Raw genomic sequence first — 20,511 nt, 5'->3', positions numbered from 1 at the left:
AGCGTTTGTAAAGGAGATGGCACATTCGTCACGCTGTAACAGACTGAAAAGCACAAAGACTAAAAAAAGCGCAAATCGTCTCTCACCAAACTTTTACTAACACGAGGATCAGCAAAAGCAACCCAAAGGGTGGCGCCATTTGAATGGAACGTCCCCTTTATAGTGCCGTTGGACGTCACCGCGCTTTGGTCGAGCGTTTGACTGAACGTGTGTATGCAAAACAGGCTTGAGAGGAATCGCGTCGGGAAAAACGTCGGGTTTTGGCATGTCAGGAAAACCGGTCGTGTGTACAGGGCATTACAGGCTCCAGTGACCCAGTGGTGGACATTTCCTCATGCTGCGTATGCTAAGCTGAGGAATTTGCTGTGATTTGTAGTACCATAGTGAGTCTCCCCTCTCTTTCTGTAACTGTACCATAAGGGATTGAATACTGTACTAGTGGATGGGACTTAGAAGTGCTAAAAGTCCACAGGTTAGGGGGCGCAAATTACTTGCCTTGCCCTAGGTGCTGACAACCCACGCTATGCCACTGGATGCCCTGACAAATTGGACACGGTCATGTGGTTTACCTTTCCAGCAACTACCAAAAACTGAAAGATCAGTTTGGGGCGGACCAACGTTAAAACCATAAGGTCTTTCCTTTAAGCCAGTAAAGTGATCATGTAACCAGAACCATAAGAACCAAACAGGTCAACCCCTAGGACAGTAGATTCTCAAGAGGATGCCCTAAAGCCCAAAATGAAAAAAAAAAATTGCAATAACTGAAGGGAAAAGCAGCAGAGGACCCAAAAGGAGTTAAAGACTCTCCAAATTGCAATTTCTGCTCTCTGTTTCAGGACTTAGAATGGCCATCACCCGTTTCCTGGAGATTTGCCTGTTTAGTACCCTATATAAGGAGTCATAGCCCCACTATATATGAATATTCTTTAAAGAAAATCTTTATGGTCTGTAAGGCGATAAGCTCTAAAGTGTTTGAACATTTTCAATGAAAGAAAAAAAAAAAACACCCAACAAAACATGCAATAGTTATGCACATAGCAGCCCCGATCCTCTTCTTCAGAGGTCCCTCCACTGACACTCCAGGCCCCTCCACTTTGGGTGCCCCCACAGAAAGCCACTTTTCATGAGGGCAACTGTGCGGGCTCTCATAAGTCCACCTGCTGCGCGGATTGACATAATAGGGGGATTCGGCCACATCCCCCGCTCCTGTGTCACAGCTTTTGATTGACCGCAGCAGGAGCCAATGACTCCTGCTGCTATCAATCTGTTTAATGAGAGCGGCAGGAGCTGCGCTCAAGCACATCGCTGGATCGGATCGTGCTCAGGTAAGAAAAAAAGGGGGAGTCTGGAGGGGGGGGGGGGGGGGGGGTGGTGTGTGATACTTTTGATTAACCAAATGATTCCATATGATTAATAAAATCTATTAACAGAAAGAGAGACTTCAGTATGCGAGTATCAACGAACAAGACACTGGTTGGGGGTTCCATTGGAGAGATTACCCCTGCTGCCCAGCCCACTAAAAATAAAATTGAAACATCGAGTTCTGCTTTCCTGGAGAGGACAATGCCAAACAGAAAATGTGCCCACGGGGGTAAAGGAATATCCCTTAAAGCTGCTAAGAAAGCCATGCAGATTACAATTCATGGCAAGAAAAGGCTGGATCTATCCAAGAGGGGGATTTCCGTCTTTCCTCAATGCTTGTTGAAGCTGTTGGATGTGGTAGAGCTGGATCTCAGTGGGAATTTTATAAAGAATGTGCCTAAGTGGATACAGAAATTTCAAGATCTTCGCGTGTTGGACCTGCATAGCAATCAGATTGAGAAACTCCCAGAATCTATAGGGCAGCTTCGAAATCTACATGTCCTCAATGTTAGCGACAACAAACTCACAGAAAATGGTATCCAGCTGAACCAGCTAATGAAAATTTGTCAACGTAACCATATAAGATTACGCTACTGATGTTCCACCAACTGCAATATGTGCCCTTTAAAGATCTTGAAGAGGTGGGCCTTTTTCACAACAAGCTTATTAAAGTGCCCCCGCCAAAAAGTCAAAACAAATGATTAATAAATATCAAATTGGCACTGTATAACAGAAAAAAAAAAAAAAAAAAAAAAATTAATGTATTGAAATGTGTTTTTCCACAAAATTACATTTTGCAGGAAATGTTGGTGGGGTAGGTGATGGTAGTGATGGTGTGGGGATGTGTGGGGGGGGGGGGATAGATGGGCAACTGCCCAGGTCACTAGTTTAAAATCATTTGCCCTCCCTGCTTCTAGACTCAAAAGGCCCCAATGTTTCCAACATCCCCTCCCAAATATATATTTGGGAACCATTAGCAAAGCACAGGTACTAATAATGCAGATTGCTGCCTGTCACCACCTACTCTGATGTGCAATGAGTTCATTCACTGCACACAGTGCCAATGGGAGGGTTGCTCCAAGAAACTGTCAGTACCAATGCATTTCTGTGTCAGGGGTAGTTCTATTTCTTGTTGCAGCAAAAATGTATATGCCAACTATTTTGCAACAACCTAGGTGTCATCTTTGTATCTATCATTAGGAATATGGGTATCTAGTTTTGATACAGTGCAGACTGTCACTGTGGACATGTTTCTGGTAGTGTCAGCACAGTACTGACTGTGGGGGCCATTTACTAAAGCTGGAGAGTGAAAACTCCGGTGCAACTCTGCATAAAATAAAAATAAAAAATCAGTTATCAGGTATTATTGCCAGAGCTCAATGGAACAAGTTAAAATTAGAAACTGATTGGCTAACATGCACAGCTGCACCAGATTCCAAGTGCACCAGTTTTAGTAAAGCTCCAGTGCATCAGTGGGCATGTTTCTGGCTGTGTCAGTATGGTACCGATTGTGTCCACATGGTATGGACTGTGTCAGTCAGTGGGTTTCTAGGTGTGTTGGCTAGGGACAGAGATGCAATAAAACTTTAAACTACAACAAATAGGTTCTCCAGACAAGAATAACAACAGGGGTTAAACCTGTCATGAAAGTATGTGGGGAGCATTGCTGACCTAATTCTGAAAATGAACAGAGTAAAAATGCATACCTGTTATTGGTGTCTACAATGCAACTACTGCAGCACCTCTGCTTACATCCAGTTCTTCTGGTCTCAGAAAAACTCTCACCCATGCAATCTGCTTCCAGTGCAGACCAAAAAAGGGTCCTGCACCATTTTGGTGCGAATGCAATGAGAATTCAGCCATACAATCTGTGCAGCAGTGCCAATCACATGCAATGTCTAACATCACACAAGTGGGAACTTGGCTTAATGGGCTCCAATTCTATCTGCACGTTTCAGGTGTGTTGAGACTGGTACATTGGAAAAAAAAAAAGACCTGCTTGATGCATCGTTGGCTTAGTTTCAAGCAAAAATCTGTTACGTTACAGTGGTAATGCGTGTTTGTCTCCATGCACAATGGCTTAAAAATCTTTGCTTTTACAGTTTTGTGTTTTTCCCCTAGAAGCAGCTCAATGTTCCCCTATGTGTTCATGCACATTAGGACGATCAGAGACATATTTTAAACTCAGCGTTTAGAGGCAACCCTTCTGGTTTGCGTTTCTGATTGGAGCTTTCTGGCAGAAAAAAAATAAAAATACTAAAAACTCTCCGAAATTGTGTACAAAAATTCTCTATATGAGCGTTTTTGTTCTGCCAAGGTAACCGGCGTTTTTTTTTAAGCCTAGTGTGCATGGAGCCTAAAACACAAAACTGAACAGAGGCTTAAACCACTAACCAGTACCTGGAAAGTGCCTAGCTCTTTCTCCAAAAAACATTTTAAAGCGGAGTTCCACCCAAAAGTGGAACTTTCGCTTAATCCACTCCTTGCCCTCTTACATGCCACATTTGGCATGTAATTTTTTTGTTGGGGGGGGGCTTCAGGAGAAGTGGGACTTCCTGTCCCACCCAGGGACCGCCTAGGTGATACGTCATAAGGCCTACAGCAGCCCCTACCTGTAGGTGATCGCCTGGGACACATGACAGGTCCCAGGCGATCGCCTGACCAATCACAGTGCACAGCAAGTGCCCTGCACTTTTTGTAGCTGCTGACTTTTAACAAACATTAAAAAAGGCTGGAACTCCGCTTTAATATGAACCTGAACATTTTCCATTCAGGTCAAAGTAACTGATTATACATATAGCTTACCTCTCCGCTTCCGATATTTACTTTCCTTTTTTTAAGCTTCGACCCAGAGTCATCTAGGAGCTTACACAAAAATTATGCTAGGCAAAAAAGACAGTGAAGGATCCAGTGAAACATAAGTATCAACAGTAAAGGGGTAGTTTGTCTAGTAAACCCTTTACTTTGTCCTTCAACTACATACAGGTGCATTTTAAACATTTAACCCTCACCTTGCATCCTTTACTATTCATGGAATCCATTGTTCGCTTGATGGCAGGATTTGGTGGCTCAATCAACTCAACCTGAGTCCGCACATTGTGCTCAAAGTAGGGGCCAATCAAGAAGTAGTTTTCTCCCCATTCATCTGTGGTGATCTTGGCTTTGGTCTGTATAACCGTATAAATTCCTCCAACTGGAAAAAAATTAAAAATGTAATGACATCAATTTATTCAGTCAAAACAGCCAGAAATACAAGCAATCTGAGCATAAATTAGGATTAATAAAATAAAGGGGTTAAAAGAAATCCATCAGGATGAGGGAGCCAGTCACCCATATGCTTTACCCATTTCCCACCCATTGGCCAGAAAACAGGCTGCTTGTTTATTCTGGCCCAGTGACTCGCTAGATGGTACAGCCAGGATTATAATGACCGGCAATGACTTCCGAGGACAACACTTTACAGACAAGTCTGCAACGAGTCAAAAAAAGAAAATTCCCAGCTCACTTACCAGCCAGCCTGCAACAAACCACGGTGGTTGAAATGGTACTTGTGTTATTAAGAAACTTATTGTATGACAAACATATTTTCAATACAAATCATTGGAAAATTACAATGGAGTGCTCATAATAAAATCAGAAGCATTTGCTTTCCGAATGTCCCAGGATACTATAAAATAGATGCAGCCTTTAAAAAAAAAGAAAAAAGAAAAAAAAAAAAAGGGGTTTAGTCTATCCTCTAGAAAAGAAGAAAAACTATTCTGTATTTCACCATCTTTGTACATCTTTTTAACAAAACATAAGTGCTAGAGCATCTGGGAACTGATAATAACCTAATCAATTTTTTTATTAAAAAATTTTGCAGACAGAAATATTGGTATATATTTATCTAAATTATCACTGGTACCAACATCTCATATCCCATAGTCTATAATTGATCACTAGGTTAAAAAAAAAAAAAAAAAAAAAAAATGTATTCCACTTTAAATTCAAGGCACTGCTTGAATGATAAATGTTAGAGCTGCTTCTATTAGCTCTCATTTAAACAGTCATGCTGTAACTGATCACATGTGCAGCACCACGGCAAGATGGCAGCTTCCTTGGCTACAAAAGATGGAGGGGTTTAGTTCCACCTAAATTAAGCAGCAGTTACAAGATCATCCAACGATGGGTCCTTCTCCATTCTGTTTAGTTCCTGGGTGGTTCCTTCTGGGTCCACATAACTGCCTGCACGACATGGATAATTCCTATTGCCTGGCCAGCAGAGGGGTCATCTCAGGACACAAAATAGGGCAGAGAGGTTGGATGGGAGGGAAAGATGGGGGAAAAAAAAAAAAAAAAACAAGTTCTTGCCTGTAGTTGTGCTTTAAAGCAGATGTCCCCTGAAAAAAAAAATTAAAAGCCAGCAGCTACAAATACTGCAGCTGCTGACTTTTAATATTAGGACACTTACCTGTCCTGGAGTCCAGGGCTGTCCACAGCAGAGGACGAGCGATCGCTCGTCACTCTGTTGCCCCCACCGCCATCCTCAGTGAGGGAACCAGGAAGTGAAGCGCTCCGGCTTCACTGCCCAGTTCCCTACGGAGCATGCGCGAGTAGCGCTGCGCCGTGCTGACTGGTTCACGCTGTGTTCTGGGAGCCGAGTGTTTCCCAGAACACAACGGGGGTGGGGGGGGGGGGGATCCGACGTCCTGCCCGCAATCTACCCGCAGACTGTGTCCAGAAGTGGGTGCAAATACCGGTCTTTAAGTAGGAAATCCCTTTTATCGTTTTTTTCTGTCAGAATAAACTCAAGCTGTCTTCCATACACACGGACACACCAAATTCCGAAAGTCAAAAACGCAGTGATGTACAACACTACGACGAGCCTCAAAAAATGAAGTTCAATGCTTCCGAGCATGCGTCAAATTGTTTTCAAGCATGCATGTTTTTTTTTCTTCGTCGGAATTCCATACAGATGCACAAAATTTCCCGTCGAAAAAAAAAAAAAAAAAAAAAAAAAGAGAACATGTTCTCTTTCGAAGTCCGTCGGAATTTCAGACGGAAAAAGTCAGATGGGGCGCATACACGGTCGTAATATCCTATGAAAGAATTCCGTCTGACTTTATTTAATCGGAAATTCCGACAATGTGTACGCGGCATAAGCATGCCCTAACTTTTTATACACTTTTCTTTCCCTTTAAATAGGACAATGAAAGGCATGCTAACAGAAGATATCGAACATTCCAGATCTATAGGAATTCTTGTAATTAGTAACCCATTTAGAATGTTATACATCAATGGAATTGTGTCTAGTACTTCGATTAATGCTGCCAACACATTACTCAGCAGTTCCGATCAGCATTGGAGGCTGTAAAGATCGTAAATGTGATATGCCAGAATCACGCGTGCTACACGAGAAGAACATCAGGAGAAATGTCAGCTAAAGATCTGTCACATCACTACAACTTCAGCTGTGACAGTTATTGCACAACCCGATACAAACTGTCCCAGTGTTACTGTAAGTCAGAACATTCACTCCTACTTGGAAAATGATTCCTATCGCAGTGATAGCATTACTGTACACAGGAGAATTACAAAAGCATAGAAAAAAAATAAAAAAAGAACGTTACGGAGGTAGTTCATCCAAACCCGATCGTCTCAGTATGATGGTGGATTCTGGTATAATGAGTTACCCCCTTGGCTTCCTATATTCCCGGTGGCGAGATCTCTCTTCCTGGCTGGATTTCCACTCCCCGTGGAGCTGCACATTTTTAGACTTTTACATTTTCCGGAATATAAAATAAAACTAGGCAATGGGCTTCCTTATAAAAGGCCAAGGCAAGGGTGACGGAAATTTCAACAAAGGGCTTTCCACACAAGTTCCTGAGAAGAAACTGTTCAGCGATTTAGGGTGAAATTCCAGGCAAAGCAGAACCAGCCTGTGGAAAAGCATCTCCTGTAATCTAAATCTAGCATTATTCTCCACAGTAACGGGTTTTACTACATTACTACATTAAAAACGTGATCTGTGTAAAATACTATACATCTGTCTTTACGTCACTTCACATGCAGATGGGAGGACGATGGTCATGGCATGTTAGCACACTACTGATGTCCTTAGTGGCGGCCCTATGTTTAGGAAATGTGGACATTGCCAATAACTACTTTAGGAACCCAAGGCCCCTTTCACACTTGTACGACTTCAAAGTCGTGCGACTTTGCCGCGATTTTGGATCAGTACTACTTTGCCACAACTTTGGCATTAACCAATGAAAACATCCATGGTGTGAGGCAATTCCTTTCCCTGCCATAGTTGTTTCCAGTTCCTGTTTGCTTCCTGGTTGTTGTGGGGTGTTGACAGAAAATGTTTGCTACTCAATATATTGCCACAGAAGTTGTCATTGCTGCTGCAACAGTAGCAGTACATGAGGAAGAAGAGGAGGAGAAGCGGAGGACAAAGACAAGGACAAGGACATCTTTTTGGGCTGTTTGGAGCACATTGTTCCTGAGGGAATAACCAGGAAGTGAATGTGTGCTAGAAAAAGGGGCTACTATGTTGAAAGGATTGGGTGGGACAAGGGTGAAAAAGCTGCTTGTGCTTACAAAGTCGCACTGAAAAAAAAAAAAAAATCATACTGAAATCCTGTCTATATTATTCAGGTACGATTTGCATGCTACTTGAGGTTTTAACATTGAGGTCGATTGACATAAACTCACATGGAAGGTAGACCAAAGTAGTGCAGGGACTACTTTGAAGTCGGAAGTCGTGCCAATATGAATGCAAGTCATTGAAAATCATGGAGAATGACTTGTCATGCGATTTTGCTGTCCAAAATCATGGGACAAGTCGTATAAGTGTGAAGGGGACTAGAGAGTCCCTGTCACCCCTCATACATTGAACAGGGATGGTTCAGAGGCCAGGGTAAGCTTACAACTACCGCTATTCCCATAACCATGCCATACAGAACCTTCAGCACCCTCCCCCACCCCAAAGTTTTATACCGAGTCACCCCTGCACCTTCAAAATGCACCCTGTGCCTAAAAGGAGTTTGACAGCCACATATCTTGACCCCTTCTCCTAAAGTTTAAGGCTAAGCTCACCTTTATTTCCATTTTTTTGTTTTATAAATGCACATGATTTTGCGGAAAAACATGTTGTGCAAGGGCCTGTCTAGTTGCATAGTCTAAAGCTGGCCATAAGTGGCTCTGATTTTTCCAATCAGCTAGCGGGCTGAATGAAAAAAACTGAACCGATTTCTCCATCCACATTCGAGGTGGATTGTATTCTGACAGCAGGACTTCCCTGCCATCAGAATACACAGCTCAGCACTGCAGTTGAATGGCTAAAAATGCGCTGATCAAAGCAAAAATTCCCGAAGCCCATTCACGAGAACTTGAAAAGAGAGAAAGTAGCTGCTAGTGTATATAGAAGAAACCCTCATGATGGGACTTTAACGACACTAGGAACCCAGCGCACAGTCAGTTTCCTTTCCACCCTCAGCAGAGGGGGCGAGGACAGCCTCCCCATTGGCTGGCCTCTGCAATACGGCGGTACAGGCGCATCCCAGCATCTCCTGGATGCACTGGCTGTAATTTTTTGTGCGCCGACAGCAGAGTGGTGTCATCTCGCTCTGGGGGCGTTTTTATTTTTACAACAAAGACAAACCTTTACAAATCTCTTTAAAAGGGGTTGTAAAGGTTTGATTTTTATTTTCTAAATGGGTTCCTTTAAAGTGGATGTAAACCAGAATTTTTTTTTTTTTTGTCACAATGTAGAGTAAAAGATTTACTATTATCTGTGCCCAGTCTTGCCACAAAGAGTTAATCCAGCTCTGAGCAATCCCTATTTTTCAGTGAGATAAAACGAACTAAGAGAAAAACCTTGGCCTTGCTGTAAATGACAGGTTATTTACATATCTCATGTACTAGCCTGGAGACCGGCATTATTTTTTTATTTCCCACCCCTTTTCTGAAGTCATGTGGTTACTTACATGTGGATGTTAGTGATCATAGCAGAATTCAGTGTAAGTAATACACAGGACAAAATGCATGTTGACAAGGGGAGTGTAGAGGTGAAATTCACGACTCCACCTACCGAGATCCAGACAACAGACCCACTCACAGAATCTTCAGTTTTTCAGTTCTTATAAACAGACAGAGGGGAGACATTTGACAGGTAAGGATACATTGCAGGAGGCATCTATATCCTTATATATCAGCACTATGGCAGTAGTTAGAAAGGATGAGAGTGGGTTTAAATCCACGTTAAGCTAGTGCATTGTTGGTTCACTTACTTTTTCCTTCGATTTCCATTCTAAATGTTTTTTTCCCTTATCTGAATTTCTCACTTTACTGTTTCTCCTCAGTAAGCTTGCCCCCATCATCCATGGGGGTTAGTCAGCCAGAACAGCTTACTGAGGAGGAACAGAAAGTGAGAAATTCAGACAAAGAAAAAAAAAACATTTAGAAGGGAAATCGAAGGAAAAGGTAAGTGAACCAACAATGCAGTAGCTTAAAAAGGAACCTATTTAGAAAATGAAAAACTAACCTTTACAACCCCTAAATATGGACCCTTACCTGTCTAGGGCGCACACGATGTCGGCAGCCGAGGCCGAGCAATCGCTCATCCCTCGGCTGCACCCGCTGCCATCCTCGGTGAGGGAAATGAGAAGTGAAGCATAACGGCTTTACTGCCCGGTTCCCTACTGCGCATGCGCGAGTAGCGCAGCGCGCCGTCACTGGTCTCCGCTCTCTCCTGGGAACACTGTTTCCCATGAGATCGGGGGATGCGGGTAGGGGTGTCACTGCCGCAGGAGTTTATTCTCGGAAGTGGGTGCAAATACCCCTCTTAGACAGGTATCTGCACCCCCCTCCCCCAGAAAAGGTGCCAAATGTGACACCGGAGGGGGGAGGGTTCCGAAAAGCCGAAGTTCCATTTTTGGGTGGAACTTTGGGTCTTCAAATTGCATAGTTCTGGTAAATATGAAGTTGTTTTTATAGTCACATTGTAATTTGTGTGGTTCATTTTCTAATCCCCTGTCCACACTCCTACCAGATCCCACAGGGAGCTGCACCGCTGCCAATGTAATGTCTTCTGGAGGGTCCCTCACTTCTGCACAGCAGTAAGATTTATTATTTATCAGAGTAGCCTTACCCTAAGTGAGAGACATAAGAGGACAGCAAACTGCATTTAAAGCCACAAATAGGCAATGAAGACCAATTAAAGAGACTTAAATCAAGTGGCCCACACTAGCTCCAAGGCAGAGGATTGGTAATTCAGTTTAGAAGCAGTATGTGGAATGGCTGCTTCCATCACTGTCTAATCACAATCAATAGGTAGGCTATGGAACAGGATTATTGCATGTGTACAAGGAAATCCATTGTAAAACACAATGCTTTCTTACAACCCAACAATGGCTGGTCGGAGCCAGGGGACTTGTGTGCACTCATTAACACCAAAAGCAAAATGGAAGGATGAGGTAAGTGAAGGAGGTTTGCACTAAGGTAAAGGAAGCTATTTAGGAAAACACCTTTTACAACCCCTGTGCAGTAAGACTAATGCCTTGTTTCCACTGAACGGAACAGTTCAGGTCAGTAAATTTGGAACGGTTAGAATGGACCGGTCTATTCTCGTGAGCGTTTCCACTGCAAATCGGACCGTCGGGGACCATACAGGATTTAGAAAAAATGCCTAGCGCGTCCACCAATCAGTGGAATGTATTGCATCTCCTCCCCTAATGGAACCGTTCCATTTTCTATGGCCCCACATCTGAAGCAGGACCCAGAATGGTCCGGTACGGTTCGGTTTTATGGCACACTTTCATAATGTAAACACCCAAAATAGCGTACCGAACCGATCCGCTCAGTGGAAACGAGGCTTATTTGTTTTTTAAACTAACACTGCTCAAAAAAGATAAATGTGCTTTTGTTTAGTTTTGTTGCATTTTATTGTCCAAGGTCCAAATCATTGTTGCAAGACAAAAATCATGAAAAGAAAACCGTGTTTGTTTGAAAACACACAATGTATCACCTTGTTATCTTTAGGAATGAGAAAGTTACTGCCAAATAAACACGTTCGTAGCAAAAATGTAAAAACTGCTCTGGTCCATATGGGCTGAACATGTGTAAGAGGCAAAGTGGTTAATACACAAAAATTTAACTAATGCAAACATCTACAATTCAGCCCTCTTTCACACTGCTTAGACTTGACATGAGATTTGACAGGTCACATGACAAATCGCACATTATTGCCGGAAATAGGAGGAGCCGTCCCTGCTGGGAGAACATACAGTGATTATTGCTTGCGGCTATAGGCACTGGCAAAAATCGCATATAAAAAAATAGTTGATCAATATGACTACAATCCGCTTGCCCATACATGGTTTGAATCTTGGCTGGTCCCTGCTGAACCGGCCGTTTACAGACACCTCTCCCCGTTCTTCAGCTCCTGTGACCCGATCGCGGGAGCTTCGAACCCGGTCACGTGCACGCAACCCACGGCTGGGCTCTTAAAGGCGACGTACCTGTACGTGCCTGTGCCCAGCCGTGCCATTTTGCCTACGTATATAGTCGGTAGGGGATCCTCAAGTGGTTAATAAACACACTCACCTGTCCATGGACCAAGGATTCAGCCGCCTGAACCCTTGCTTCTCTCCCTCTCCTATCCGTGGTACCGGCATTTCAAGAGGGGGACACCCGGCTGCACACTGTGCATGCGCGAGTCACGTCCTGAATGGTAGGGCAATCTCCTGGGATCTGTGATGCGTCCCAGAAGATTTCAGGGAGTGAGGAGAAGAGGAGAAATACCACAGGTAGCGCCGCAGCGCTCCAAGCTAAAAATGGTAGCCAAGTACCTGTCAAAACTATCCGAAAACGGATGGATGAAATACAGACACTGTCCGCACGTGTGAAAGGGCCCTTAATGCAACTCATGTGAACACATACAAAAAAAAAAAAAAAAAAAAATAGAGATGTGGTTGAAACATATCAGAAAAAGCACTTTGCAATAGAGAAAAAGGTGCCAATATTGGCGCCGGAAACGTAGATTTTACTGTGCTTACGGTTGGATCATGCGACTCAAAAACTGCATCAAAAACACAACACGCGCGCGTTATTGATGTGTGCTTGCAATGCATTTAATTTGGGGGGGGGGGGGGGGTTAACTGACCAGAAATGCAATTAACCAGATTTTTTAACACCACAAAGGAAGCGCAATGGACCAGTGTGAAGATAATTTAAAGGCATGCATTTTTCTTCAGCTTTTCTTGTGCTAAAGGTGCCAATAAAAAAAAATAAAAAAAATATCATATTCATTTTAAATGTTATATTAATATTGTTGATAGATAATAGAAAATGACAGTTACAATTTTTCTCTAGGTGCATTTTCGGTACCAAAATTTCCATTTGGTGCACCTCACCATATGTTTTAATTGACACGGGTGTAAAGGGGCCCCCTAAAGAGAAGGAACCGTGATATGGCAATAGTCTGGAGCAGCCCTTTCTCATCTAGGGTTCCTCCTGAGGTTTCTTATGGTACCTTGAGCAGTGAACAATGGCAAGTTGACCTCCTGCCCACACTGGCCATCAATGAAAGGGGGCCCCTCCACACCGACACACCGTTAGGGGACACCACAGTTTTACGTTATCAATTTTTTTCATTTAAGATTACTAAAAATGTGGTACAGAGCAAGGAGGATGTAAAAAAATGATCTGCCCAGGGTTAGTATCACATATTCTAGGTAAACCATATTACTTTTTCTAATATTTAAAAGTGGAAGTAAAACCTTCAATTTGATAGTTACAAAAAACAGTTAACATTCCCGGCATGCCGGACATGCTAGCTGTCACATTTGCTTGTGCTCTCAACCAAACTGTCAAACCATCCAACTGCTGGTTTCATAACAGGTCACATGTACAGCATTAAGGCAGTTACAGATTAAACAGAGGTCAAGATGGCCGCTTCCTTGGCTGAAAACGATATGAGGGTTTATTTCCACTTTAAAATGTACTACAGGCTAGTGATCACATATTGTACTGTGAATTGCAGGTAATATTAGATTTAGAGATAACAAATATTTCAAGGGTTATTTCTGGGATAAAGAGGCTGCTCTGGAGGGTTCGCCATTCAGCTCTATAATCTAGACTGGAGCCCATTGTGCACACTACAACAGATGAGCCCTGTACAAGAGCTAGTATACATGAGCCTATGGGTTATCTCAAGAGACACCGCAAGAGAGCCTGGCTGCTTGGAGTGATATACCCAGAAGGAAAATTCCTTTTGTGTGTATATATAGAAAACTAACAGAAAGCCTCCTCCAGCTTTCCACTGGTCGATAGTAATTGAGGGAAATTCACCTTGAATGACTGGTGGGGATGGGAATGGTTCCACAACATAAATATTCCACATTAGCATTGTTTAGTGCTGCAGTGAAGAAAATGAAGCGCATTAATGAGAAATGGCTAAACCCAGCCAGATAGCATTAACTGCTTAGCGACCATCCCAAATACATCTACAGTCATCCCTTGTTCACTCCCAGATATTAACCCCTTCCCAACCAGTGTCATTAGTACAGTGACAGTGTATGATCCAAAACCAATAGAGAAGAGAAGGGATCACCGCTCCAGGTGGGTCACTATGTAGAGATGGACTGACTCAGGATACCGTGGGTGCTGGCAATGCACTGACTAAGATACGAAGAAAGAGGATGGATAGCCGGTTGTCTTTTATTCAAAAAAACACAGCAAGTACATCACTTCACAAGGTGCAACAAAGGAACAGGTAGATAGCCGACGCGTTTCGCACTGAGCTAGTGCTTAATCATGATTTTTTGAATAAAAGACAACCGTTTGGTCATTGGAGTGCGGCTATCCATCCTCTTTCTTCGTATCTTATGCACAGTGACAGTGTATGGTATTAGCACTGATCACTGCATTAGTGTCCCTTTTGATGTCACTGTCAGATTGCCCACCACACAATCACAGTCCCACTATAAAGGCACTGATCACCACCATTAATAGTATTAAAAAAAAAAAAAAAAAAAAATATCTAGATCATATATTTATTTTATTTTTTTACCAAACATGTAGCAGAATACATTTTGGCCTAAATTGATGATTTTTTTTTTTTACTGTATATGTTTTATAGAAGTAAAAAAAAATATTTTTTAAAAATTTTCGGTCGTATGTATGTATGTATGTATGTATGTATGTATGTATACACACACACTAATATATATATATATATATATATATATATAATCTCCAGATTCACAGAGAGCGGGCGCACATTACGCTGCCGTAGCGCAAACAATGTACGCTACGCCAACGCAGAGCGGCATGGCAAGCATGGAATTCACAAAGCCAGTGCTCCCAAAACTGCGCTGGTTTCGAAGGCCAGCGTAGGTGGAAGTGGGCAAGAGCCATGCAAATGAGGTGTGACCCCATGCAAATGATGGGCCGATCGCCAGACAGATACGTATCACGAACTGCGCCGAGACGTGGACGCATCCCCCTGCGCATGCTCACAACCAGGTCGGAACAGCTGCCTAAACCAAGCCGGATCACTGCGTACGCCGTGAACGTAACCTACGCCCAGCCAGACACGTCCAACGTAAAGTACGCCGGCTTGTGTTCCCTGGTGCAGACCTTTGCATGTCTGCTGCTGGGTTACACCTCCTTTATGGGGAATAACTTTACGCCGGACGTACAACTTACACGCACTGCGCCGGGCGCACGTATGTTCGTGAATCGCCGCATTTCCCTCATTTGCATATTTGAATGGCAGGCTCTGCTGGGAAACTGAGTGTTCCGCATATCACGGAAAAGGGTGAGGAGGCAGCGCGGCTTTTGAACAATGGACGCCTGAAGTCTGACTGACTCTGCAAACAAAGGATAAGGTCTGGAGTTTGGCACAGTGAGGTAGGCAAAGGGGCACAGTGAGGTGTGTGGGAAGGGGGTCGTCTTATACGGCGAGTATATCCCAAAACCAACCTTTTAGCTGGAAAATGAGGGGGTCGTCTTATACGACCAGCAAATACAGTATATAATTTTCATTTGTGTACAGTGCTGCATGACTGTGCAATTGTCAGTTAAAGTAGCACAGTGCTAAATAGCAAGGGGGTAAAATCTTCCAGAGTGCCATTGGGGTAATGCATGTGGCAGAAAACATAGAAGACACTTTTCCCATTGATAAGTGATACACAGTAGCTTGCAAGACGCAAAGTTTACTTCATGCAGGAATGAGCACACATCTGAGGAAAATAAAGTGTCTATTCCTAAATTGCGGTTATAACCAAAAGCCCAGATGCCTCCCTCACTGGCCCTCCTGACCCACTCTGCAAATGCAGTCTTCAGTATTTTCTCAGAGCCCGTCTTTCCCAGGAACTGACGGTGCATACTGCCTGTATTCTAGTCTTTGCAGATGTGCGGGGCACCATCATAGATAATAATGGCTGACCCCATCCAGTATGGTAGGGGCCTGGGAGAGTCATTGCTCACTATGGCAGAGTCAAGCACAGGATTTGATACCAGGCTCCAGAAGTACAGGAAACCAAAACGTGGTAACTATGCCAGTCCCAGAGAAGAAGACAGAGCAGTAATAAATGCCTTTGTGTCCGAGGTCTGAAGATCTTTTTACAAAATTCAGGATGGTACATCAGTTCCCAGAAGTCAGACACAAAAAGGCAGAAGGAACAAATAATAATCCTTAATTTTCTACTGCAAGGGCCAAATTCCTACTATGGATCCTGTGAGTGATAACAACTAGGATCTCTAATGCAGAAAGACAGGAAGGGAACAGTTCTTGTGCCAATCCAGCTCTTACAAATTATGATCAATGATCAGGAGGTCAAATAGTTGAAAAAAAAAAGAGGTTTCGGTTTTTGCACTTAGGCCTCGTACACACCAGCGCATCTGTCCGATGAAAACGGTCCGCGGACCGTTTTCATCGGACACGTCCGCTGCCGGATTTTGGTCTGATGGCTGTACACACCATCAGACCAAAATCCCCGCGGAAAACAAACGCAGTGACGAGTCGCGGCGATGACGCGGCGACGTGCGCGACCCTGGAAGGTCAATGCTTCCACGCATGCGTCGAATCACTTCGACGCATGCGAGGGATGGCGGCCCATCGGACATGTCCGGTAAGTCGTACAGACGACCAAACATGTCCGACGGACAGGCTTCCAGCGGACATGTTTCTTAGCATGCTAAGAAACATTTGTCCGCTGGAAACCTGTCCGATCCGCCGGACATTTGTCCGGTCGGCCGTACCCATGACCGAACACGTCTGCTGAAACTGGTCCACGGACCAGTTTCAGCAGACATGTTCGGTCGTGTGTACGGGGCCTTATGCCGCATACACACCATCACTTTATGTGATGAAAAAAACGACATTTTCTGTGAAGTAAAAAACGACGTTTTTGAAACTTCAATTTTCAAAGATGAAGTTGCCTACACACCATCGTTTTTCTCACAATGTTCTAGCAAAGCGAGGTTACGTTCTCACCACTTTTTCCATTGAAGCTCGCTTCATAACTTGCTTCTGGGCATGCGCGGGTGTAAAAACGTCTTTTTAAACCACGTTTTTTGCTACATACGGTCAATTTCTGTGAAGTAAAAAACGACGTTTTGAAAAACGACACATAAAATTGAAGCATGCTTCAATTTTTTTTGGTCGTTTTTTACAAGACATAAAACAACGTTTTCCCCCACACACGGTCATTTAAAGTGACGTTTTTAAAAACGTTGTTTTTTTCCATCACATAAAGTGATGGTGTGTACGGGGCATTACAGTTCTTCCTATTTAAAGCTAAAGTTTAGGTTATGAAGTCTGTCATGAAAAATCTTCATTGTAGGGATGCCAGTCCTCTTCCTGGCTCTGAACATCTGTCATAGATCAATGGGATTACCAGCTTCAGGTTCCTTCATTGAGTAAAGTTCTTTCATTGCGTTTCTGGCAGTGAAAGCAACCTGTGAATGTGGGAGAGAATCCTGACTCATCATTTGCTCACACATTCACAGACTAGGTTACAAGTAGTGATGAAAGAACTTCTCAGTGGAGGAGGAGGGGGCAGGTTCCCGTTCCGTAGTGCCAACCAAAAGCTGTTAACCACTCTAACACCACGAGTTCAGAGAAAGGATGAGGACGGGGCATCCCTGCAGTGAACATCCAGGATCCAGCTGCCTGCACTGTGGAACAAACTTCAGCTTTAGAGCCGGTTGACACTGGGGCGACTCGTCAGGCGACTCAGCCGCCTGACAAGTCGCGTCCCATTCTATTCAATAGAACCGTTCCAATAGGAGCGACGCAAGTCGCTCCGACTTAGAAAAAGGTTCTTGTACGACTTCGGGGGCGACTTGCGATGACTTCTATACAGAAGTCATTTTGCAAGTCGCCTCTGAAGTCGTCTTCAGGACGCCTTGCCGAGTCGCCCCCGAAGTCGTGCCGCCCCAGTGTGAACCGGCTCTTAGGCAATGTGTTAGCTTAACTTTAGTTTTAAAATGAGCTGCAACTGAAATCAAGAACTATGATCAATTACCTGCTCACCTCCTTTTGTTCGTATTTTGGTCTTTTTTTTTCTTCACTTGCGAGACGTGTAACGCAACTTTGGACATGACAAGTCGCAGCCCATTGTTTGCACTGGCACCTGTTCAGATTAGTGTGACTTGAAGTTGCAGCAATTTAGAAAAGGTGCCTGCACTACTTTGGTGTGACTTTGATCCGGAGAATGTAAGGTTGTATCAAAAGGCACTCCAAAGTCACACTGGAAATCTTGAGACTTTAGAGACGCACTAATGTGAATGGAGCGTAAAGCGGTAGTAAACCCTGCCTGGTCATTTTTACCTACAGGTAAGCCTATAAAATTAATATCTCCTAAACACGCACCGTTTAGGAGACATTCACCCTGGATGCAGCCAGTTATGTCACTGGCACATGCGCTCTGAAGGTCTGGCATACCTTGCCGGACCTTGAGAGCTTTGTGCAGGAACCGAGGGCTCCCTTGCACATGTGCAGGAGTGATGTCATCGTGGCTCTGTCCAATCACATAGAGCGTGTGAACCCAAAAGAAAGACAGGGGGAAGGTGTCAGCCCTCTCAGCACATCCCTGTAAGGGCTTAGTTCCAAGGTGAGCATTTCATTATGTGCCAGTATGTGATGCATACTAGCACATTATCCCATTGCTTTACATGTTTTTTTTTTCTTTTTACACAACAGCCACGGTTTACTACCACTTTACACATTTTTGTGCAGAGTCTAAAATTCTAATGTGCAAACTTGCTTCTTCAATAGGAAGTACTACATTTCCTTCATTTACAGGATTGTAAATATTGACATTACATATAAAAGGCGTTGTAAGGGCTAAAGAATTTTTTCACCAAAGAGGAGTGATAGCAGTTTGTGTTTATTTAAAGTTAGCAGGTACAAAAAGTGTAGCTGCTGACATTTAATAAACACACTCACCTGTCCTGCGACCCAGCGATGCGGCTGCCCGAAGCCTCGGTTCTCTGCCTCTCCTCTCCCTGGCATCACTAGTGTGGGAACCCGGCTGTGATAGCTTGTGGCTTCACGGCCGGGTGCACACTGTGCATGCACAAGTAGCGCTGCGTGTGCTGAATGGCTGGGCAATGTTCTGGGACCAGGAGATTGCAGGAAGGCAAGGGGAGAAGAAAACTTCCGCTGGGTTGCCTAAGCGGTGAAAGCCGAAGTGGGTGCTGGGTAGCTGTCAAAACTAGGTAGAAATCCTTAAAGTGGAAGTTCCACTTTTGGGTGGAACTCCGCTTTAAAGTGGTTGTAAAGGCAGAAGAATGCATTAGGATAAAAAGCCTTCTTTGTGGAGCAGCCCCCCTAATACTTACCTGAGCGCCTTCTCTATCCAGCGATGTGCACGAGTGCCACAGCCATACAGGACTCTCTCTCCTGATTGGCCGAGACACAGCAGAGGCGCCATTGGCTGCTGCTGTCAAAGTCGTTTAGCCAATCAAGAGAGAGGGGGCAAGGCCAAACTTTAGCTGTGTGTCCGAATGGACACAGGGAGGTGCAGCTCGGTTCGGATGCCCCTATAGCAAGCTTCTTGCTGTGGAGGCACTCAACAGGAGGGAGGGGCCAGGAGCACCGAAGAGGGACCTGAAAAGAGGAGGATCTGGGGTGCTCTGTGCAAAACCATTACACAAAGCAGGTAATAACATGTTTGCTACTTTTAAAAGAAAAAAAATATATTCCATCACTTTAATGCATTTCCTGCATTAAGGTAAAACAATAAGCCTCCTAAGATTAGTTCCCCCCCCCCCCTAAAATACCTACCCAAGCCTGATCTGGATCCAGCACTGTGCCCTAGAACAGCATCACTGCTCTCCATCTCTCCTCACTGGCTCAGAAGCAGCAGCAGGAGCCATTGGCTCCTGATGCAGTCAGTCAATCTAAATCAGTAAGAAGGGAGTTGGGAGCAGGGCCTAGCCCTAGATGCACACAGCCTAGGTCAGGAGTGAGCCCACATGTCTGCCCCAATAGCAAATTGTTGTGGGTTACAGGAGTATTTACATTTATTTGTATGTGTTCGCCCAGGTTCACACTGGGTACGATTTCCTTCGATTTGAGATGCGATTTCACATGTGAAATCGCATCTCAAATGCCACCAATTGTCGGCAATGACACTGTCCTAATCGGTGCGACGCCGCATCTGTGGCGCTGCACCGATTTCAAAAAGTAGTTCCTGTACTACTTTTTGCGATTTCGGGCTGCGATTTACATAGACATCTGTGCAGAAACTTGCACAGATGTCTCTTAAATCGCGGCCGAAATCGGGACTGCCGGCGAGAGTGAAATCGTGCGAGTTCAGCTGAACTCGCACGGCTTCACTCCCGCAGCCCAGTGTAAACCAGGGCTTCATGTGCGTAAAATGCATACATGTTGCGTGTTCACACACATCTGTGGAACGCAGAACATGACACAGAAAATAATTCCCATTACCTGCATTCATCCAGTAAGGAAAAAAAAAAAAAAAAAAAAAACACAGTTAACTGTACATAGTATCAAAGTAAAGGGGGCTGAATACAAATGCACGCCACATTTTTCAGATATTTATTTGTAAAAAAAATAATAATAATCAAACCATTTTGCATTTTCCTTCCACTTCACAATTATGTGCCACTTTAGGTTCGTCTATCACATAA

At 43.9% G+C, this 20,511-nt stretch overlaps 1 protein-coding gene across 1 annotated transcript in view; it reads right to left on the bottom strand.

Annotated features, from left to right (window-relative positions):
* The window catches only part of GYS1 (glycogen synthase 1), a 95,476-nt gene that overhangs the window by 57,684 nt on the left and 17,281 nt on the right, over nucleotides 1-20,511 (bottom strand). Inside the window, exon 2 of the mRNA XM_040325737.1 lies at nucleotides 4,374-4,555. Within this exon, the coding sequence (XP_040181671.1) occupies nucleotides 4,374-4,555 (182 nt within the window). The remainder of the gene's footprint in view (nucleotides 1-4,373; nucleotides 4,556-20,511) is intronic.

Source organism: Rana temporaria, chromosome 10 (assembly GCF_905171775.1).
Source record: "Rana temporaria chromosome 10, aRanTem1.1, whole genome shotgun sequence".
NCBI lineage: Eukaryota > Metazoa > Chordata > Amphibia > Anura > Ranidae > Rana > Rana temporaria.
The sequence above is the reverse complement of the archived record's forward strand: the minus strand, read 5'-3'. Positions and strand labels throughout refer to the sequence as shown.